This window comes from Mastacembelus armatus, chromosome 9 (assembly GCF_900324485.2).
Source record: "Mastacembelus armatus chromosome 9, fMasArm1.2, whole genome shotgun sequence".
Taxonomy (NCBI): Eukaryota; Metazoa; Chordata; class Actinopteri; order Synbranchiformes; family Mastacembelidae; genus Mastacembelus; species Mastacembelus armatus.
The window spans coordinates 21,356,710-21,381,568 of NC_046641.1; the positions used below are offsets into that span (position 1 = coordinate 21,356,710).

General features: G+C 38.9%; 1 protein-coding gene across 1 annotated transcript in view; it reads left to right on the forward strand.

Moving 5' to 3' along the window:
- LOC113138572 (ADP-ribosylation factor-like protein 15) overlaps window positions 1-24,859 on the forward strand; it is an 85,977-nt gene that overhangs the window by 26,104 nt on the left and 35,014 nt on the right. The window contains exons 2-4 of the mRNA XM_026321109.1: window positions 7,058-7,202; window positions 8,584-8,643; window positions 16,725-16,933. Of these exons, the coding sequence (XP_026176894.1) occupies window positions 7,058-7,202; window positions 8,584-8,643; window positions 16,725-16,933 (414 nt within the window). The remainder of the gene's footprint in view (window positions 1-7,057; window positions 7,203-8,583; window positions 8,644-16,724; window positions 16,934-24,859) is intronic.

Below are 24,859 nucleotides of genomic sequence, written 5' to 3' on the forward strand. Positions count from 1 at the left end.
ACAGGAATCTATTTCTGATGCGGGGGTAATGAATGGCACCTGTTAGGTGTCCTTAGTTGGCCATCGTTTTTAAAGTGCAGTAAATCTTCAATTTCATCACCAGCACAATGCTCACTGCCAAATCCACTTTTTGTTTGTTTTATCTTACAGTTAAGATAAAAAAAAAAATAAAAAAAAAACGAGACAACCATGTCAAGCGTTGTGTCTCCGGTATCATCTTGCCTGTACCCTCAGGAAGGAAAATGTACTGCCACAACAGGCGAGTAAGCAACAAACATCTTGGTCTGAAATACTATAAATACAGATGCCTCTTTGCAGGGGACATGGAGTCACTAAACGGATGCCCTAGTATAAAAATTCTGTGAACCGTAGCCATGACCTTTTAACACCTATTTGGGATTTGGGCCAACATGTCACATAGCACTTAATTAATTTATTTACTAGGAAAAATGTATATTAATAAATAATATTATGCAAATATGTGAGATTCACTGAAAAAGCTGCAGCCCCTGGTTGTGGTAATGTGCATTAAGAGAAATATAACATGAAAACATTAAAGCGCATGCTCTGCCACCAAAAGAAGAAATATCTTTTGGACAAATGGTGCTGATCTCTCATGAAGAAGTCATGTGGAATCAATGCTGAAGACCACTGAAGCAGTCCTGGTGGCTCACAACATTACTAAGACACTGTGTTGGTTTTTCCTTTAATGTGTCACCCATCTGTATGTGTTATGTTGTGAAGCAGAATAAAGGGTTGTGGGTGGTTTGGTGAGGCGTGGTGAGGACCCAGGCTTGAAGCCGTCTGTGGTTGGCGCGGTAACAACTGAGCTTAGGAAGAGTCCAGTGAGCAGCCTTGTGTGTCTAGCATGTCTCTCTCACCCCTTAACGAGAATGGCATGCAGTGCCATTCACACACCCCCTTCCCTCACTGTACTCAACCACACTGTGTCCCACCGTGCACCCCCCATCCAGCTTCAAAGCTGCAAATAACAACAACTGAAGGGGGAGAAGATGAATGAGGATGAATGAATGCACCCCCTCAATCCCCCCTTCGCCTGTACACCTCCCCTGTTCCCCCGCTCCCCTCTACCCTTCCTTCCATTCCTGACCGACTGGCTTCCTGCATGCCCTTCTCTGCTCCTGCACTCCGTTTACCCCTGCTTTTGCTGGCCTGTGTTATGACTGTGGCTGGTGTGTATTACACACATATCTGTTAGCAGTGCTCCCCTGTCGGGACGCCCATATAAAGGACTGTCATTTCCAAAGGTCAGGAGTGAGCTCTGCACACAAGTGTTGTCCCGACACTTGGTCTGGAAAATAAAAACAGCTTGCTTGTCCGTGTCCTGTGTCTGTCTGTGTTGGTTGTGACTCCAGAGGCCAATGTCTTAGATGTCCTTTCCCTTTTCTCTTCCTCTATTCTTTCCTTTGCTAGCTCCACTGTTGTCAGGAAATCAAGATACCCAGCTTGTGTAAATTAGCAGCCAAGGAGGAAGTCATGGTTTGTTTTGTTTTGTTTTTGTTTTCTGTGTGTGTGCCTAGCTGTTGGAAATGCCTAGAGGTAAATGTGATACCAGGCAATAGGCATAATTATACTCATTAGCACCATGGCTAGGCCAAGGTCGAACAGTTCATGCATATCAGTTTATGTGTAACCTTTCTTTCAAGAGGAAGTGTGCTGTGCCACAGGTGTGCTGAGCAAGGACATGACCCACTGCATTGGTTTTTATTTTAAGTGCCCCTTGTTTGTGTCTGAAGCTTATGTGAAACAAAGTGTACTCATGAATTAGGTTTGCTTTGACATCCTGGCAACATACTTCCTTTAGCCATACTTTCCAGATTAACACCTTATTTTTATGCCAAAGTAAAAAATGTGGGCAAGGTGTGAGTTTTATATGGTAACATTAGCTCCAATGGAAAATGTTTCTTGTTCATCATATTGTTAATACAGTTCTCTATCGTTCAGCCTGACATATTCAATATTTTTTGCAACAAATTTGTACTAAGTCTTCATCATTTTATTCTATCTCTGTGTGAAAAATGTTATTGTTATGTTTTAAGGAAGCTGTGTGTAATAAGTCTGGAATTTAAGCGTGAATAATGTTAGCCAAACATCTGGATAAACGTAATACTATGTAACCAGCATAATGATCCAGAAAGGTTGTTAACCTCTTCTGGGCAAGACATTGGATTAATTATGTGGTTGTCTCAAGTATTTCAGGTTGATTTTAGGTGATGCTACACACCTGTTGAGATATTTTAGCACTGTGCTGAAACAGTACTTTTACTATTACTATTAGTATTTACTCTACGTATGTTCCTAAACTGAAAATCAAAATACATAAAGGCAAAATGTCATTGTGGCAAATTTGGCAGCAAATATCAAAATACCTAATAGGAGTATAGTGTATGTTGGTTGTACAGTCCTTCAAATTTGAGTGTTTGTGGTTATCACACAAATGAAGCAAGAAGAAAAGTAGGCCCAAGAAAGGGGAAGGTGATTGTGGTGTCTCAGTTTGGAACATGCTGTCAGACCTCTACCCATTTTCCTGTCCTGCGGTGTTCCAACGGTGGCCAGGGAGTACGAGAGTGAAACATGAACTAGTCGGCTGTGGTGGTAGCGGCTTCCCTCTAACCCACATTTATTACCTCTAAAAATAAGAAGGGGTTTTCTAAAATGAGCCTGACTCCTATTCTGTCCAACTATGTCAGGTGAATTTGCAAAATGGCGGCTTATAAATCATTGGAAAAAAAAGGTTTCCATGAACATTAACTACAACTAACCCTATGAGCTTGTGGTACCTGAGCCCTGTGTCTTGATCTTTTCCCATTTATGTACTGTCCAGATATTCATGGATATGTCAAATGTTAAAAGTCTGCTAACCATTGGATGCCTCATGGTGGATCTGATTAGGCTGTGTGCTATAGCATGTGGTATTACTTTGACAATTGTTGGAAGGAATTGTTGGAGAAAATTAACTGTGCTAATGATTTCCTTTCACTAATGTCCTTTTTAAATTCTGGATATGTGCTCCAAAGCGTAATTTACATGAGGCTAAATGCTATTAAATTCAATATTCAACTCTAGCTATGCAGTGGACCTGAGCTGTCCTTACACAACCACTGGTAGACCTTCAGTAGTGTCTTCAGCTTCTGTTCTTGTGTGCTTGAGCTCTGGTCCACTGCCAGGAGACCCAGTTATGTCACCCATTAAATGTCTTGACATCTTTTTCAAATTGGAGCCCTGGAGGGCTGTTTTTTTTCCTTCTTTCTGTCATGCATCTTTTAAGGAGACATTTAATTTGAAAAAATGCCGCCTGGCTATGTCTTTAGTGATATTTATATTTGCCAGTGTTTCTCATTTACATAAAGCCTAGCTAATCAGCTTTCACACAACAGTGAGGTAATGTCTCGACAGGTCTTTCGGGGAGGCACAATTAAAACATGTCCAATTCTATAGAGGCAGCCAATCGATAAAATCTAGGAATGGCAGACTTTTTATTGAGACTGTTTTGGCAATGAGTTGCAAGTTTTTATTAGATTTCCTTGCATTCTTTTTAATGAACAGGTGGTCTCATAGTAGCCTTAATAAACAAGGAACAGAAAGGTGATAAGTCTCCATAAGCACATGTTTTTCTGTGAGACAGCACATGTGAGATTATTTTAACTCCACATATTGTGAATGTACTGTGAAATACTCAACAACATTTAGGGAACTATTGACTGTGTTGAATTAAATGTCCAGTTTATTCTCAGCTGTTCATCTCGATGCCTTGGAGATTTATAGAGGTAGTCATCACAGGACAGTCTCATTTGACCTCACAGGCTCAGAGTGACACAGCACACCAACTCTCAGATCATTATGTGTGTGGTTGACAGGAGAAGGGAGGGGCATGTCTCGAGGTAAGCAAAGGTTTTTGGGCATATTTATTTTTCTCCTGTGAGCCTTTTGACCAAACACTCCTCATCAATCTTCTGTCAAAAGGGCAGAGGTGGCAGCTTCCACTCCTCTCGTTCACAGGGACAATGTGTACATGGGGACCCCAGGGTCAAGGGCCGGATGCTCTGTTGGTAACCACTGTGAACACTGTACTGTACATGAAGAAGATGTGGTGGGACTTGTTCAGTCTTTCTGCATCTACATAACCAATGAGGCAGCAACCTCCATTGCTTCTTTGATTATCAGGTACACCTGGTTTAGTAGCAATGGTTTGAGTGGGTGAAGTAAGAGTTATCCACATCATAGGAATTTAACTAGACGCTTCTTACTCCATACTATATAGCTTTCCTGTCTCTTCTTATCTTAACCTTTCCTATGAAAGACCAACAGACAACTGAAAGACATATTTCATCTACAGAAATCTTTACATGTAGCTGTAGGGAAGGTATGTGTGGGGCAGTGTCGGCAATGGGAGAAGAAAGCTAGAAACAGAATAGAATGATCTCATCAAACAAAGCTTTTACATGCCCCCCCCCCCGTCTCACACGCGTGTGTTTCTGATCTTACTATTTTTCTGGAAGAGGAAAATGTTTCCTGTTTAAGCAGACTGGCGGGTTCACCAAAAAGTCGGGGGGTCAGGTTGCTTAGCCAGCGTCTGGTTCTGTTGAAGCGGATTCCCCACATCTCCATCAAACAGCAGCTCTGTTTTGGCATGGCTCTGAAAACTGACCTTGGTGGTCACAAATGTTTGGGGTCTGCAGAATAATTGAGGCTGCAGTGCTCTTTACTTCTCCAATCCCCCCCATCAACAACACACAAAACACGCTGCAGTTAAAATCACATTTTCTATCAGAACTGTTTTATCTTGAATTAAACTAACATTTGCAATAAGTTTATTAAAGAATATTTGTTTACCCTCTGATTTGTTAATATTGGCTTCTTGTTACTGACATAATTTGTAATGTCCATGGTGAATGTGTGAACAGATGTATGTTTCGCTTCCTGCCAGTGTCTTTGGTTGAATAGAATAGCAGTTTATTGAACAGGGTCATCCCCATGACATGAGCAGTAAGCAATCTTGTGTTGATGTTCTTCTCCTGAAATGTGATATAGTGGATGGGAGAGTCGGGGTGTGTGTCTGCCCTGCCTTGTCCAGACTGGTTCCTGGCTTGCTAATAAAAGAGATCTCTTTTTAGTTTTGGATACTGATCTCTCCACAGAAGTTTAAAGATCTCATTCACGGTTCACACTGCATTTGCCCCTTAAAGTCTCGCAGCAGGCCCTTGGTCCCAGGCCGTGATTCATGGAGTGACAGGTCTGCCTCTGGCTGGTATAAGAGCCCAATCAGACGGGGTCCATACACAGACGCTGCAGACAAAAACACGTCAGCCCAGTGCTTAGATGCAGGCATCTAATGCTCCTATTACCTTTCACACCTTTTTTTTATGCAGCTTTTCTTTACAGCATAGGTTGGAAAAATCTATGTCAGCTGAAGCTTTCAGCTGAAAGCTGAAAGGTGGAAGCCAATCAATGAAACTATTTAAAAATATATATATTTTAAATTTGCTATTCACAAATGACATCAGGTGATATGAATTGTACTTTGCAAAAGAGATCTCATGAGCCTGGAAAGAATTAGAAAGTAATCTTAGATTTTAGATCGGCATCAGTTCATATCTGTGTAGAAGTGGAGATGATTTAGCTCTGTGGCTGCACTGCGGAGAAGTGGCTGCCCAGCTACGATAATTCCAAAAGCACAATGCAGAATGCTCACTGACGAACAACCATCTCTGATTATGAGTTCACCACACACAAAAATGCATGTTTGTGTAGAGCAGTGTTTTGTTATTTTTATTTTTGTGTCCCCCAGCATACCAAGCAAAAACCTCAAGGCACACCTGTATTTATATCTATGCAAAACAATTGTTGACAAACAAATATGTTGATGAAACATTTAACAAAATAGTAGAATTCTTTTGAAACATACCCATTCAAAACATCTGCCAACATCTTAATGGAACTGAAAAGATGTCAGGGTATCTACAGATATAAACAATTTAAGAATCTTTAAGCTTTTTAATACCATTTTGATTAAATTTAAGTCCAAAGTTTTGATGGAAATACATAGGCTACTAAAATGAAAATAAACTGTCAATACTGTCACTTCAAAATCAGTAGTAAAGTAGTTTAAGTAAGTTTAATATTAAAGGAAAAAACAAAAACCTATTACATTACAGTATAAAAATCAAATAGCCTAATAATGTTCTTTTGAATAAAACAATACTCAACAGAAATATATCATTTGTTACATAAATCCTACTGATTAGGTTTTAGTGTGTGGGTGTTTTACTGTAGGTTTTATGATTCAGTTCTGAACCAGACAGTTTTTATCAGAGTTTTTGCCTGTAGATTTATTTTTTCTTTGCATGCTTCTCTCTGCTGTTTGTAGTGAACACATGCCTGGTATAGATGTGAGACTACGTGCTGCGCAGTTCTACATTTGTGGTACTCTTTGTGGTATGGACAAGCAATTACAATGCAAGTGTAGCATGTGTGATGAGTAACATGGGCATTATGCATGTGTCAATAATACAGCTGAAACATTTGCAGTGTAGACAAAAAATGGCATGTGGTTGCCACAATATTCTACAGCAAACCTGGATTTGCTTCACGGGACACCATTTGGAAACCACTGGTGTAGAATATTGTTTCTACTGTAGAACATTACAGATGAGGCAGGGTTTGTTTTTGTTTTTTTGTCTTTGATTTGTTTAAGAACAACTGCATACCAGCATGAAAGCATCATCCTGTAAGATGGGACATCATGATCCTGGGTTAGTCTGCTGCCTGTGGGCCTGGACAGCTGCCATCTTAAAGAGAAAAATGAGTTCCAAAGTTTATCAAAGTGCTACAATATGACCTCAAACAAAGAAAATTCACCTTTTGTAATGGCCCAGTCACAGGCCAGCCCTTAACCCCACAAGATATACTGTGAAATGACCTCAGGAGTTTTCAATTTAAGGTTTGCAGAGCTCCAAAATTTACCCACGTTTCCAGAGTCTTTTTGGTCATTTTCCAGTGCATTCATTGCTTCTTTTTTTTTTTGGTTTTGTTTTAGTGTTTCCGGGCACTGTGCTGTAAAGGACCCCCACCGCCAAGACCAGAGTATGATGTGGTGTGCATTGGTCTGACAGGTGCTGGAAAGACCAGCTTGCTCTCACGCCTCTGTAGTGAGGGCAGCGATGGCATCGTTCCAACAACAGGTATGTGCACATAACATTCAGATCTGTGAGAGAGAGAGAGAGGGTGTTTTTTTTTTTGTTGTTTTTTTTTTTTAAATTGAAGGAGAAACTCTCTGCAGATCACATCTCCTTTCCATCATGTGTTCTCGAAGATTTTCCAAGCTTCTGAAATGCCATTATATTTCTAGAACATGCTGTCCTCCCGATTAGAATCACAGTTAGATAACACTGTCCAGGTATCACTGCTCTCCAATTGGGGGGAACATGTCTTCAATATGTCTTTAAAAGTGCTATTGCTAGAAATGTTCTGCTGTATTTCACCAGCCAAAACTCAGCTTCTTTCTTCTAGTCAAGTGGGAGGCTGGTGTTAAGTATGTCCAGAAGAGGAGGCTTTAGGGTTAGTACATCATTTTTCTGTAGTCAGCGCTCTGCTTTCCATATACACAATGCTATCCCTCAAGGACACTGACATTCCTCTTTTCTCTCCTGGCTTTGTCAGCAGTCAGCTTTGAGCTGTTGCAGAAATCCCATTTTAAGTTCAGTCATTGTTCACTTTCACCAATAGACACTAAATATAACTTAATTCCCAAATGTTCTGTCTAGGCCAACATAAATTAAATATGTTGATTACTTCACTTATCAGAGAGGTATTTTAGTGAGCTTCTCTAAAAATAAGATTTTACTGTCGGCATTGTTTGCATCTGCCAACATCTACAGAAAGATCATGAAGAACAGTGTGGGGAAAAGTCTCCTGCGGTTCCCCTCACTTCTTACTTCATGGTTTTGTACGGTTGTCTTGTGCATAAAACCCACATTTAGCACTTTAGGCATTAAAAAAACTGAAATCAGTAGTGTCTCCCATCTCTCCTCCTGTTTGTGAATGTCACTAGGAAAGGAATTCCCATCAACATAATTTAGCATAATTTGAGTAACATTAAATCTCTTCCTTCAGTGGGTTTTTTTTAGTATTTCCCACTGTATGTAGCCACATAAACAAACCACATAATGTATGATTGCACTTTAGACATTAGTTCAGTCTTCCACCAACTCCAACATAGAACAAAACACTTTTGTGTTGAACTTTTCTTGTTTTTCTGTTTTGCTAACCCAGACCACACAAAGTGTTATTTTCTTTCGCTTTTACAGCACAATATGTTGACAATCCTCTTTGTGTTCACCAGCTGGTGGTTTGGAGAAGGTACACCAAATATCCTGGGGAGACTAAATGATAAAGTGGATTTTTTAAGTCAGATTTTTTTTTTTAATCCATTTTCTCACTCTTGAAAAGCAATCCAGCCAACATTCCTAAAAGCTGACTCTCTCCTAACATGTGCCACACACACATGCACTCACAGTTTCTTTATGTCATTATAGTGATGGGTTTTCATTTTTCTCCTCTCAGGTTTCAGCATCAAAGCAGTGCCATTTCCAAATGCCATCTTGAATGTAAAAGAACTTGGAGGTAAGAATTTCTTTTTTTGCCACATGAAACTCACAATTGGCTGCAGCCCACACTAAGTTCAGAGGGTAAAAAAAAAACCAAAACATTGTTTTGGAGTAATTCTTTGAAAGCAATTCTAAGTTGAGAATCCTGGGTTACTTTTTCTTTGCATATTAGCATATTAGGATACCTATGTAGTTCCCTGAGTGTGGCTAATAGAAGTTATTTTATAAAATAAAATCAAACTATTTTAGCAACATTCAAATTTTATTTCTGCATTGATTAAACTTCCACTACCGCTTTAGATAAAATAGCAAACACCATGTGTGAAATAATTACTCTGTTCTGATGTCATTTTATTTCTCAATATTAACTGTATACACAAACAACTGTGTACACCATGGATGCAGAAGCCTGTTTGTTTTTACCTCCAGGAGCATCACACCTTTCACTCATAGCCTGACATGTACATGCAGATGTCAGACTTGTTAGTGTTTTTTTGAAGTGGCTGTACAGTCTGAACCCTGTTATTCCTGGAAAGGCACGGCACTCGAGGAAGTTGTTTAATAAGCACAGATGAAGGATCTTGAGGTGGACCTATGTAAACAGACCAGTGGGAATCCTTCCAATCCTTAAAGGGAGCCTTAAGACAGGGATATGTCAGTGCTGTCCCTTCTCTAACAGTTACCTTAATGAAACTAGAAAATGTATTGCTTTAAGTTAAAATAATTTATGTTATCTTATGTGCACTATAGGCATATGACAGGTGGAGGGGATATTTTGAAGGCTCAACCAATCTACCCCCCTGAAAAGATGAAAAACATACATGCACAGACACACACGGAGTAATACACACACTGAGGCACCTAAAGACCACCAACGAGGATCCTTCCAAATTTGGACTGTGTGCATTAGGGTTTTTTCGAATGAGGTTTTTCTGGGTTGGGTCAGAGCTTGTCTGGTGAGACATTATTGTGGTTGGAAAAACACTGGTCCCTCTGCTGACACATTTGATTTAGAGAAGTTAGTATAGGCCACTACCACAGCAAAGGATGATGAAATCTGTCCTCTTTGCCCCCCAGTTCCCCCAAGACCCTAACTGTTGTGTTCTTTTTTTTGTTAATACACTGAGCTCAAGAAGTTGAGCAATTTCCATTGCCATACATTATTGATGGGTTGGAGAGGGTGAAAACACGAACATTATGTTTTGATAATAGTGACTACTTTTTGTGTGGACACAGCATCGGATTTAGGCTTGTTTCTGAGGTGAAATATCGACATGCAGCTCTGTTGTTTGGCTGAAGGGAGCTATACGTGTCTTGTTCCAAATGTAAATGACGTAAATATGGAGTCAGGAGAATAGGTGTGCTTGCATAATGCTCTGCCGGTCAGGTTTTTGATAGTGAACCTTTCAGATCTTTTCTGATTAAAGTAGCCCCTTTCTGCACTGTTTGTAACTTACTCAATACTTCCCATTTGTGTTGATGTTCTTTTTTTCCTCCCCTTTCCCTATGGGTTTTAAAACAAGCAAACATGCCTGGTTTAGTTTTATGTTATTTTGCACTGCATTACTGATGAAGAAAAATGATACAAGAAATGACGCACATCAATATTCCTACCCCTAAAAACTTGTTTTACACAATACCTTTGTGGCTTGTTCTTTTCACTCAGCCTTCACCAAGGCAATATAAGAGTAAAGTATAAAGAAGTGAAGCACTCCCCATGTATTTCCTTCCTCTATTACTGTAAAACAAATTAAATGTCATTGAAGTACTTTTCCTTTACAGTATCAAATGTAAAGTCTTAAGTCTTGTAAAGTATATGATGATTAGTGCTGGAGGTTAGAAACAACATTAATAGCAAGTATTTTTCAAGATTTGCTATTTTGGTAAGGCAAGCGGAGCATTTAAAATACTGTACATGAAATTCTGCCAAGCCACTATTTCACATAGTTATTCTATCTGTATTTGCTTGACCAGAAAATTATTGCCCAACCCATTTGATTTGAGAGACAAAAATGGTTTAAGCTGAGGATGAAAAGGACACATGGGAAATAAACAAGTGTTAAGGTTAATATATTTGACTTGACTCGGCGTGAACACAAGTCAAGTATTGTTGACTCACAACTGTAACTTACATTGTTGCTATGCCAGGTAATGCATTTTTAACTCTTGTTGCAGTGAGTTCACATGGCCAAATTGTTGTAAATACAAGCTGTTCTTTAAACCAGAGGCACAACGCCACTTATGTGCAGGCAGCCCTGATATATGATGTCTGTAATGATTCAAGCTGGAATATACGTTTGTTTCACTCATGCATTTGTCAGTGAGGTCGCTGCCATCTTGTATTCATTTATTTATTCTCATCCTCAGATCTGGTTTCTGTCTGTTTTCTTCCTTTTCTTTCTGCTTCTAAATCCTTTGCACTGTTAGTTGCATTATCTTCATCTCTTTTTTTGTCCTTCCATCATCACTTGCTCTCTCAAGCTTTCCTTGTTTGCTGATTTGAGCATGTTGTCTGTTCTTCATAAACCACAGTGCTTCACAGTTGCTGTCAGACAGAACACGTCTGTCTTGTCATTTATTGTGTTTAGGTTAAGTGTGTCACATAAATAGCCCAGTTATTTCCAGTTTTCTGCAGCCCTGAGTTCTTAAATATAATGTAGCAAGAAACCCAGTCCCAAAGAAACCTGATTTCTTGGTTATGTATATGAATAATGGTTTGTAATGGGCTTTCTGCACATGTGCATGATTAACGTTTCAAACAGGGAAAGTATTGCTGTGACAGCTGTGACATAATTAAATGCAAATCTGAAGCTGAAACTGAACTTATTAAGTCTAAATAAGTTGGTCTACACAGCTGAACAGCAGACCATTTTTAAAATTCAAACATGTGCACCCTAAAAGACAAACTGTGTGGTCTCACTTGAAAATTTAATCAGGAATTAAATAAATACCCTGAGAGAATTGTGCATTTTCATTCCAATATGGCCAGCATGAAGAGATGGATACTTTTCATTTCACCAGTGGGAAACTACATGGCAGCAAATCTGCAACATTGTCAAATGAAAGCTCTCTATAGGCTCTTTCTGAATAATGCTTAAAGTCTGAAAATTCTGCATCAGGCGATCTTTAGTAGCATTTGCTACCTGGCTTATGCAGGTATGGGGATTGGGTAGGGAGGCTGCCTCAGGGGACACAGGGAGGAATCATTTAAGTGTGTGTGTGTGTGTGTGTGTGTGTGTGTGTGTGTGTGTGTGTGTGTGTGTGTGTGTGTGTGAGGGTGTGTGTGTGTGTGTGTGTGTGTGTGTGTGCGTGTGTGTGCGTGTGTGTCTCTGGACAGTGACATGACGTCAAGTCTAGACGGGCCATTTCACAGTGTGCCTTCATGTCACCCCATGACAGCTGATGAAGAAGTGGATCTAATAATCACTACTCTGAGCTGTTGTGGCTGTGGTGAAGAATTAAGGCTTTCGATTTGAAGTGGAATAGTACATATTTGCACATGCAGTATTTCTCCACTATGCTTTCCACTACTTTTCTCAATTCTGCTATATTGGAAATCATACATTTTGAGTGAAATGTGTTTGCTTCAATGTGTCATTTTTAAAGGTGCTTGTACATGTAGAGTACCAGAGAGTACTGATGAATGGCACATGGTACATGCACTGAATGTGATAGATTTGTATATATTTTAACTTGTCACAATGGTCCTTTCTACATAAGTAGAAATATTAATAGATAGGCCTTAGGGGAAATAGAGTAAGATGCAAAAACCTCACAGAACGTTTACCAGTTGTCTGTGGGCACCAGCAGGCAAAGGATGTGAGCACATCTCAGTGAAGCACATCACAGCCCTAATGTGGTTCTTATTACTATCAAATAGGACCACAGTGTGTGTTACTTTGCCCATCAGGGAGACTTTGTCTTTGCAAAGGAAAAAAAAAAAAACAGCAATAGTGAAATTTGTAAATTCTTGTCTGGGTTTACAGCAATTGCTGGCAGGAACATAGTGTTTTGAAGTTCTGAATACATACATGTAACTGATGACACCTCATTCATGGATTTTAGCCCATTTGATATTTTTTCTTGATACAGGGTAAAATGTGCATCACAGGTACTATAACTGACAGCCAATAACAGTTCAAATCTACATTATCCAAACCAATTCTTCAATTTCTTACATATTTTATAAGTATAGTGATTTTAATGTTTAATGACATTTATTTGTCACAGTGTTGCATGATGACTTACACAATAGAGAGGATGGATTTAGGGTGCCAAGTCACAAATACAATATACACCCAGTTTGTTTTACTCCAAACAAACTTCTTTTATTTCTAATATCCTGAGGCATTTATGTAAACCAGCTTTCTCAATTCTGCAAAACTGAGAGGGGGTTTTATTTAAAATCAGACACTGTTAAGACTTTAAGGGTTGATGGGTGTTCCAATATCAGAAGTGTTTTCCACCTCACCCCAGCTCCTGTGCCAGCTCATTCCTCAATGAACTAAGCAAACGTTATTACCAGAGTCCTCCCTCATGCATTGCAATACTCCCTCCCATCAGTGTATTGTAACTGTTTTGTTCAGAAAAAAAACTTTCTGCTTTTAGTTAGGAGACTTCAAAGAGGGCTGCGTTCAGTGTTTCAACTTTCAAGAGTGAAAAATATTATTAGCAACATATTTGTATTTTGTGTTGAGTTTTGAGTTCTGAAAACTGGTGTGAACAGCAGGAGGCAGAACAGAAATGGTTGTTCAAACTGACCAAACTGACCTGAAACCCTAACTGCATCACTACCCAACAACAAAAAGAAGAAGTCCCAACAGTAGCCTAATTTAGACCAAATGGAAATATAGGTTAGTAGGTTTCAACTATGTTGACTCATTTTTGAAAGCTGTTTGGATTTGCAGATTAATGCAAAAACAGAAGTGAAAAAGATTCTGAATTCCAGCAAAAGACTATCTGCTTCTAATTTTTGCTGTGTAATTGTTTACTTATGTTTTACTGGCATTTGCGTCTAAGTTTGGTTTATTAACTCGGTCACACATTATTAAAAAAGAAAGAAGAAACCTGATCACTTAAATGTTATTGCCACTTGTGTTTGTGTAACCAGCAGATGTCTGCTTTTCACATTCTCTCTGACCTGCACTATTGGAAAGTTCTTCATTATCTTAAATATAATACTGTCTTTGCCTCATAAGATGTAAAGAAACACACCAAGAGTCTATAGGGTTACCATTGTGTCCGGGCCCACTCCGCAGGGCCAGTTTCTGTTCCATTTTCCTTCTATCATAATGCATTTTTTGTGCGATAATCATTTGTAGTTTAATGTGTTGATATTGAGGTTTTCTGATCTGCACCTTTTTGTGCTTCAATTTCACCAATTTAGCAAAGACATAAAAGTATATATTGCAGTTAATGTTTATTTTCAACTAATTTATTGGTTATTTTCTTCATTAATTGAATGATCATAATTGTTTCATCCATAATAGAAAGAAAATACAGGAAATGCCAATCAAGATTTCCAGTCCAAAAATGCAATATTTGTCAATCTGTTCTTACACAAAACCAAGAAAAGCACCTAATGACATAAATATGACTTCAAATGTGACTATTAATGATAAAAATAGAATTCAGAAGCACAAGCAATTTATTAGCTCTCTCTGAATAACTTACTTGACAACATAATCATAAAAAATGTTAAATGGATTGGGAGAGTTGGCTTCATCACTAATGACTGGTAATCCTGGTAGGAGTTTCACATAACAGTGGCCTGTAGCACTTGGTGGTGTATAGGCATTAAATTATCAAATGTCTCCATAGCAGAACTCATCTACATTTAATTCGATCATAGAGAGTCATGGCGTCCAGACATCAAACCATCATTATATGTTATACATTTTGTATGCGAACATAAAATACATAATTACTTTTCCTGTTTGAGCTTCATCTTCTGGAGGGTTGAAAAAGGTTGAGTGAGAGAAGTGATTGATGGGCTGGGTGAGGTGTTCTCCTCAGATCAGATTTCTACCCATCAGATCACAGAGAGAGGTATCCTGACATTAGAAGTTGTTCTGATTTCTGCAGTGTAATATAGTGTGATATGTTGAAATTATGGCATTGATTAATATGTTCTATACAGAGGGCATAAAAACACATCTACATTCCTGAAAATATTTTATGCTACCACTAAAAACCACTCAGTGATTTCCAACAGGCATGGTTAAATGCATATATGTCCAGTGAAGATTGATAGGATAACCAGTTAACCAGTCATGAACACTGGTGATAAACATTAAGTTTCAGTTCTTATTTTGCATCTGTGTTGTATAACTCACACAGGGATCAACTCCATCTAAGAAAAGCAAGAGATAAAGATTTCTTTTGCCAAGGGTAGCCTCACTATGTGATTATGTAATGCAGATACGAGATATGTTTTATGATATTTTATTATGACTTTAAACTGTTGTTCCCTTGCCATTACTGTCATGATAGCTACACATTAAACAGCCAAATGTATCAAAACCAGGCAAGTGAAAAAGGATGTTGAAAGCTGTACTGGGTTATATAATTCATAGCTTTAGTCAAAAGTAGACATGAAAAGTTGAGGGAACATAGCAAAAAAAAATACTTTATTGTAAATCTTGAAAATATTTAGTGGCAGATTGTGCTTTCAGTTAAGTCCAGCCAGAACACATGCTGTAGGATTGTACTATGAGTAGTTAATTTATATTTCCTATACATCTCTGACTATTTGTTTATATAAAATGTAGTTTATGATTCAACTTGGTACCTGATTATGCTGGAACCTTTCATTATTTAATTAATGTCATCATTGGGCACAAAGTAAATAAGTAGTCTTGCAACTGATGAGCCAGTATTTGACAGGGTCAGTAATGATGAATTATGACTTTAAACTATATATTTTTATAGACTTCTGGCTAATTATGTCTGAGTGGAATCGAAAAGTATAAAATATGTTTTTCATTTGTAATTATAAGCTATGTATAATGTATTAAAGAATGACACAAAGATGAGAGAAAAGGGAGTAAAGGAATGAGGTCTTAGTCATCATGCACTTTGATTAATATGTAGTATGGGTTGCCAGCATCCCCCAAGAACCATGACATCATGTTTGGAAATCCTCCTGCCAGACCAATAGGTGGCAGAAGCTGCCAGTGAGATCCAATGAGACGTGACGGACATTCCACCATTTCCAGGCAAGGATGAGAGAAACTTCCTAGTCAATCTTTCAAGTGCCACTTTGTCTGATAGCTTTCCACTCCAGTGAGAGGTGTGAGTCAAAAGAGTGGGGGAAGGAGAGCATAAGGAAAAGGAGATAAATGTCATTAACAGCTCTTCGTTATGTTTAAACATTTGCCATACTCAGTTTGTCATTGTTTGGCAATTACCTTAATCTGAGCAACAATAACAAAACAACAGTTCACAAGATTGTGAAGGAAGTAAGCTCACCATACGAAGGAGGATCATTTTAACCAGAGAAAGTAGATCCTCTAAAAGCAAAGCATGTAGATGCATATGTAATGTAACATGATACTTTGTGTTATGTGCATGCTGACAAATTTAGTGAGTGTGTAGAACAAACATTTGAGAAGCTGCTGAGAAACTTAGTACGCAAAGATGTAGTTTTAGCTTTGTATCAAAACTTTTGTGATTTGGGTTATTTACTAAACAAGGGGAAATAATCTGGATGTTTGACTTTTTAAGTTGTATAATACAGGAATATTTGGTTTTCCTGGAAAATATCATGAGGTTCCTCATCAATACCGGGTTAAAGAGGCAATAATACATAAATATGACTATATAAATCTGACCATGCTGCAGTCAAGATGCATCTTTCTAAATAACATTATTGGTGGTTATTATTCACTAATTTAATTTAATTTATTTATGGAATTCTGCTGTTGTTCATTCAAAAAGGAAATTGTTTTGTTATGAAAATAAAGTACTCACGAACTTAACAATTAAAATGATAATATTTTTTGATGATGGTCAGCAATCTTATAATATGGTGTTTCATGTGACAGCAATAAGATTAGTTATGACAGACATTTAATGACATCACTCATCTGTCTACAGGAGCTGACAACATCAAGAAATATTGGAGTCGTTACTATCAGGGGTCACAGGGTGTAGTCTTTGTGCTAGACAGTGCATCATCAGATGAGGACCTTGAAGCAGCACGTAATGAGCTCCACTCAGCCCTGCAGCACCCGCAGCTTTGTACACTGCCTTTCCTCATACTTGCCAACCACCAGGACAAGCCTGCTGCCAGGACGCCAAACCAGGTAACTTATCCTGTGTACTGTGGTGGTGGTGTTTTTTTTAATTCCATGTATCTCAAACTGATGTTTGACTTTGACAAGTATGTACTGTAGTGTCCACAGATTCATAAATCCTTACATCTGTCTTGTTCAACCATGAAATAATATAATAACTGTACACATTGGTACAACACATGGTACACATTTGGTGAGAGGCCAAAGGATCAAAAGAGCTCTTTAATTTGGTGTTTGGGGAAAAGCAAAAGCCCTGGACTAGGGATACCAAGGCTTCTTCCTGCAGCCAGGCCTTGAAGAAGAGTTTGCAGTAAAGTCCCGTGTGATAGGCCTGTACTGTTTGGGCCTGGTAAGGTTCAACCGCTGCAAATAACATGCAAGAGACAGTTTGGAGATGTGATATCCAAGTGTGTAATTTGCAAAGCTTCCATTGCTGATATGACTTCCAGGAGTCATGACCAGAGAAAAACAATTGGCAAAGATGAAGTAAGCTGGTCAGGCCTGATTTGCTTAGAGGAATTATGTATCAACATGCAAGAATCTGGAGTTCAGATTGACTACGGCTTCTGTTGTTGCAGAAACAAACATTTGAGTGTGGAAGGAGTAGCCTACATAAAGAATAATTTTGTTTGGCCTCTGCCAGGTTTTCAGAAACTCTCCAATGACTCAAGTAGGAGGAGTAGGGGGTTCTCAGCAGGGGAGCAGGGCTGCTGACCTCGACTGGGGATAACACTGGGCAGTGTGGGAGGAACACTTATGAATTCAACAGGCATGCCCTCTGTGGAAAATTGTAAGCCAAATGGCTCTAAATGTTGTTGGGCTGTTTCATTGACACATCTCTTTGGTTTTGGAACACAGTGTGCTTCTGTTACACAGTTAGTTACACTGCTCATCCTCCTGGGGAAACCTTAAGCCAGTGTGCTGGAAAGGAGGCTTCGACCAGTTGCTGAACAATAGAGGTAGTTGATTAATGCATATTCCACCCTGATTGTGGAAAAGTTGACTAGTTTTTGCACTTCACCATAGAAACAATGAGATGGAGGATACAAGTCGCAGAAATGCATTTGGCTGTCGAGGGCTACCTTTGGGAACAGGATAAGGAGGTTAAATATCTGTTAGCTGCTTAGAGGAACCAGATCATTTGGTTTTGGAGTCTTTATAGAATGCCTGGACATTTTTTGTGAAGGTTTTCTGGCATGTCCAGCCAAGCGGAGGCCCAAATGGTAATGAAGTACTAGAGGAATTTTGTATTCCACTAGGTTTGGGTGATTTTCTGGGTAGAGGGTTCTCTGGGTTGCTGCAACCATGGTCTGGATTTGTGTCACTAAAAAGCATTATTTGTATCATCAGTTATTGCTGTAGCACTCTAATAACTAATGAATGAAGGTTTGTAAAGTTGTCCCTTAAAATGTTCTAGTCCCAGTACTTCTGTTAAATGCTTTGGTAATCAGTTATGTACAAGCTACAATATTATGACCAAAAAAGTGACAGTTATACCAGCAGTATGAACATGAATATTAAACATCAATAATGGCAACAACTGAGCATCATCAGTGGGGACTCAAAATATTATTTAACATAGCAGGATTTTCAGATCTTAGCTATTTGTAATGCATCCATCCGTTCCACAGTGGTAGAGAACACAGGGTATGCACTTTCCAAATGCTCTCTTTTCTCATCCTTGTCAGGCAATGGCCATGAAATAGTTTTAGGGCTCTGAAACACAGAGTTAGTAAATTTTTTACAGTTGCAAAGGATTTTGACTGATCCACATTTTATCCTTTTTGATTGCCATGTAATTTTTTGGGGCAGCTTTAGAGGGCACTTATTCTGGTCTCATTTGTAATTTTGGACTGCATATTAGGCACAGGCATGTTTTTGCTGTTTTAATCCTCTCTATATATAGGAAGCAGTGTACTTCTGACTTTCATCTTCCCAGTGTTGACCAATCCTGAACCCCATGACTGCAAATGTTTGTTCTACTCATTGTTCTTTTTTTTTGGTCCAGAATAAAAGTTTGCCACTCCACCAGCATGCAGTCTGTAATAGCTAGAAGATAGTAGAAATGTCATGTAGTAGGAGTAGTAGGTCATGTCACCACCTCCCCTCAGGATGGAATTAATCACTGTTTGTGGAGGCAGGAATAGAATACAGCACAACTTAATGTAGTCTGCCTGTTATTCCTCTCTCTCTCTCTTCCTTTCCTCTGTGCTAGCCATGCTCCACCACTCTGCTCTTCCCTTACAGAAGGAGCCTCTTGGAATAGGATGTTATGGTGAGCATTCCCAGCTCAGTGCTCACTCATGTTTCAAAATCCTGGAACCCCACACTCACAAAATTGCTCACACACTCACAAACATACACATGGACATACATCATTTGCAGAGGCAAATCTAAAGTTTCTGAAGGATAACTAAGATGGATGCTTGTAGTGCAGACTGTCTGCGTTTCCTAGCCCAGGCTAACAGTGTTGCTGCTCTTCAGAGTTGTGAATTCTGCTGTGGGAAATGATGGAGAGAATAGATCTATACCAGTAACTCATTAGTATGCATTGGTTCTGCTTGAACACAAGCTGCTTTTGACATGGAATCACACATATCCTATTGATATTTTAAATGGCAACTGGTCTCTCAACACTGGTCACTGTCCTGGCACTTGTAACATAGGCAATTAAACCAGTCTGTGAGCTGCTGACACTTTCCTACTGGACTTAGCGTGATATGTCCTCTGCCATCATTGAATCAGTGTCTGGAAGTATTGACTTTCTGAACTGTTTGCAAACACTGATGACACGTGAGATGTAGATGTTGCCCAAAGGCCTTTGTGCAGTGTGTCGGGATGGCCGCTGGAGCTCATAATAAATTACTTACAAAAAGTGAGTTGATCAAGGTACCTGAGGAAGCTGATGTCATTGCTAATGCAGCTGTTTTCATACTGTGGCTATTTCAATCAGCTAACTCATATTTTTACGTTCTGTCTCAGTCATACATCCACTTCTGTCTACTTTAAACAAGAAACAAGAAAAGTTTTAATAATGTTACTGCAACTTATGTCAGTTTCTTCTACGTTTCAACAAGAGAAACATCCACACGACAGTCCCCAAGAAATTTTTACAGTGTGCCACACTTTTAGCAATGAACTCACCAGTGGGTACTGGGCATGTTTTTATAAGTGTGTGTGCACTGTATGTTCTCTGTAACGCATGTTGGTGTTTGGAATTACATGGTTGTTGTGAGTGTTAGCATGCCTGTTTGTTCATGTTATCAACTGACTCATGGCTGTGTCACAGCAGAAGCTTAGTCTTCACTGACTCATAAATAATCTTTGCTAAGATATGAAAGAATTGTAGAACGACTAGAAATAATAGTTCACTGGTTCTTACACCTCATTTTTTGCCTCTATACAGTCAAGCGCAGAGTGAAATAATAAGTCTTATTCTTGTATTCTCGTTACAGACACTTTAGCTTCAGGTAATATTGTGTGTCACACTGTTAGAAATGAAATTTTAAAAAAGGGGTGAAAATAATACGCCCTGTCAACCACTGGAGAGTGCAAAAGGGCAAACTGTATATGTTAACCAAACATTTTCTCAACAACCACAGGGATCTGTTCCTGGAGTTTATTTTCAGTTCTCTATGAGTTCCCATGCTATTGCATTTAGTTCACTTTAGATGAACTTTCCATTCAGGCATTGCGTCTTGAAAACATATATAAAGAATAAAGTTGTATAACCTCAGATAAAACTTTATCCTGCGAGTTGATGCAGTTGTAAAACGGGTAGAGACAATATACCTATAATATAAATAGGCTAAAATCAATTAACTTCTTAAGTAGGTACATTTTGCAAAGACTTGAAGGTGCATAGGCTCATAAACTCAAAATGACTTATGTTTTCACAGTACTGTGATGATGATATATAGTTTTTATGGCCCTGGTCACAGATGGCAGCCTGTGAATATTTCAGTGTTTAAATTTTCCAGGGAGAAAAATGAAATTTCTCAGCTTTTTTTGTTACTGTATTACACACTGAGCCTCTAACTTCAGGAAGTTTGGAAATACTTATATGTCACATTACTTATTGATATAGGTTGTCAAAAGTGGTTTACTGTGGGGCTGAGTTGCTTAACACTAAATGAAAAGTACACTAAAAGTACCACGGTACATGTCAGAAACAGGTGCCAAACTACTTTTTGCAGCGTACTAGCTAGTCTGTTATAAGCATAGTGTGTCTTCAAACCAGGGTAAAAGCACAATTAAAGATATGCCACTTTTTATTTCTAAAACTTTATCGTCCTGAACAGCAGAGTTGTTGGAAGCACCACAGCAAGGCCTTAGAGTGAACCCTACAAAGTGTCAGGTGATGTACAGCACGTCCCTCTGCACTTCTGAAAACACTTATCACACACAGTATCACTCATTTATTTAGATGATCTAGAGCTGTGGTGTGCTTGCTCTCTGAATTTCATTTCTGGTTGAATTTGCTGCTTTAGCTGATATTCTTGATGTGTTATGGTATACTGTATGAAATCTATGCTTACAGGTTCATTGTGCTGTGAGTGCTGTCATGTGTAGAACACAGGTGTTACATTAAAAATATTAAGATGTACTATGAAAGTTTTAACCTTTAGTCATCCCTAATTCCCTTAAAAATGTGGCTACATCTTTTTTGCTGATATTTGCTGATAAGACTCAATCTTGCATGCATATGTATCCTTTAAAGGTCTTATATAAAACAGCATATATACCCAGTATATTATGTTTTTCCATTATTCATTAGAATTTCTATTAGTATTTTCCTGAAGCCCTATTAAGTGTTAGCACACATTGCTTTTCAATGTTTCGAGGCAGTGGATCTGCTTAACTGAAACATTTACTTTATAGAAGCTTTGTGCTCACTGGGTCAACATTTGTTTAGTAGATAGAGAGGGGGAATGTGTTTTGTTTTTAAACAATATTTTTACTCTGTAATAAAATTAAGTGGGGAAGATTTTAATAATAGTAATATTGTATTGCCAAGTAAAAATGATCATTTTCTTTATATTAATACCTTTATATTATTCAGACAGAGACAGGCAAGTAATTTACTAAGTAAATGTTGCCGTAAGGTTACGATCACTGTATTCTGTAACACATTCATAATAGCCTTTTCAACAACAGTCGTAACTTTTGACCCAGCAGTACAATTTGTTCCAGAAAACTCAGTCTGGTTACATCCTTAGTAATCCCCTTGAAATGTTTAAACGATTTAAGCATGTCTAAATGTTTATTAGACAGGTCACTCTAAATTAAAACAAGTAGTCATACATAAAGTTTTGTATATAGGATATTTGATGCATGGACGGAATGCTGCTGCAGTTTTCCCCCTTCAATTCCCCCACTCAAGGACTGTTCATGGGTGCAGGAATAGTCTTTAACCTCTTTATCCTCTTTACTTTTCATAGGTATGTGGGGGAAAATTGAATTTATCTCACCGACCACCCTTAAATGTGACCATTTCGCTGATCTTGTAGCTGATATATTGTACCCGTCTCGTAGCACAAAAGGACATGATTAATCCCTACTAATAAAGTTTAAGGTGCTTAAAGCAAAATCAAAAAAAAAAAAAAAAAAAATCCACAACGAATAATTTACTTTTTGCATAAAAATGTCTAAGCAGTTTGTGTAAACACATGAAAAAATAATAAACATAAACAGATCTATTATTTTTGGCTTATCTTTCTGAAATAACTTGTTTTTGTCATCCTCAAGCCTCGGTTGGCAGTGACATACTTTAAGGTTCTCTTCTGTAAAGTAAAAATGTTAAAAAGATCCCATATGTAAATCAAAGTGGACATTCCTTTGTACAGACATATGGTGTATAATATTATAACCATGGATGGAGGTCTGGAGAGGAAGCCATTCAGTGTGTCTATCACTGAAGGTCTGTATATGATCTAGATTGCAAAATTAAATTAGGCCCACAGATGAATGAAATTATGTAGTGTTGTGGAGTTTTATTGGAACATGTGTTGGATTTTGCAAACGTCCCGCTGCAGACCCTTGAATCCTGCAGCAGGTTTCCATCTGAACTCTGCAAACCTCCAAAGACAGCAGCTGCAGGTTCTTGCTTCTTCTGAGTGTTTGACAAGCACCACCCATGAAACAAGCCCAAATTTAGTTGGTCTGAATTCTACTGGCAGCTATTCTGGCGATGACACTATACACAAATGACGTATCCGTGTTGGCCTTTTTCTCACAGCAACCACTCTGTTGACAGAACAAGGTGGCTCATTTCCTTAACACACACACATGCTTGCATTTACTCGTGCTGTTTTCTAGGGCACTCCTTGTTTACAGTGTCATGTTAGTGGCTAAGGGTGTTTCTGGCACTGTGAGACCAAGGGGTGACGGAAAGGTAGCAGTGGGGTAATACAGCTCTGTGGGCCTGTTAAGGCCTCTGTGCTGGTGCAAGTGTTTTTCAGGAGCAGGGTGGGTCTGGAGGAGGTAGAAGGAAATGTGGGACAAAATTCCTTGTTGACATCAATCTCCTGCTGTTGGGGGGCCCAAGGAAGCTGGGGAGAAGTAGAGGGGAGGTCACCCTGTTGATATAACACCTCAACAAAGCAGGCCTGTTTGGATGGCTGGACCTAATGGACTGCATCTATGAGGGGCTCTTGTTTTAGAAAATGCTCTCAGTGTTGTGGACAGACGTAGAGTTTTTGTGTTGTATTGATGCTTGTGTTATCTGAGGAAGCGATAGAAGACAAAATGAAAGTGATGATACATTGCACTGGATCCCAGGAGTGTCTCACAGAAAGGGGGAGAACAGGGGCTAGATCCAGCTTATGTGGAAAACAGGGAGAGAAAACACAAAGGACCAAGATAATGAAAAGGGGGGAGGGTGTTGTATCTAACCTTGAGAACCATGACGCCTGCTTCCCTCTGAAACTGAAGACAGAAGCGCTGAATCATAAGTGGTCAAAGTCCCCAGCTGACTGAACGGGGAAAGCACTCCTCATACCATTTTTCCTTTCTCTTCTCTTTCACACACTCGTTTGCTTAGAAAAACACTCAAACTCAAGGCAGTCTAATCCTAAACCGTCCCTTTATGGTTGGGTCCATTGTGAGAAAAACAATGCCTGGTATGAATTGGAGCACATCTGTTTTCAGTGTACCAAAGCTAAATTTGATGTTGCTCATGCGCTGTGACAAAGTCACGCCGCACAGACAAGCAGCCACTCATATATTTGTGGGGTATTTTCTGTGCAACACCGTTGAAAATATAAGGTGAATTACACAAGGTTGGTGTTAATTATTATGTTGTTTTTAAACATTGTTCCGGCTCTTGTCGTCTGAGTTTCTGGAAAACCGGGACGACTGTACCAAGAACCAGAGTGGATAAACCGACAGATTTTCACCTCCTCACCAACCAGCATGCAAACTGTCATTAATCATCAATTTGCCATGTTTTGACAGAAGACACACATCCGCTCAGGAGCTTTTGGCCACATTGACGCAGACAGTGTTTGTTTCATATGTGCCATGTTTCCTGCCTTCAGCTGATCCTAGGTGGAATTGTTTACCACAAAAAAATAATATTTTCTCTTGGCTTCTGTTGACTGGTCTTGACATAATCACAAGTCAGGCTGAGGACATCTCCTAATTTGTTGTCAAGGCCTGCATAAACAAGTCTACAGCAGGTCAAAGGATGAGCCGCTCTCATATTCTCAGAGGCTCTGCTGTAAACCACTCTGCTTGTCCACTATTTTCATTACAAGTATTAAACTATTAATTATCGTTATGCATTTGATGTTTTTATTTAAGTGCCTGCACTTGGTGCGGTGGGAAAGCAAAGTGGAGGTGACCACACCATCAGTTCAAGTTCTGCTGCATTATAGAAATGGGAATGAGAAGCTTTTATGGCTTGTTCAGTTCTCATAGCGGAAAATCTCAGAG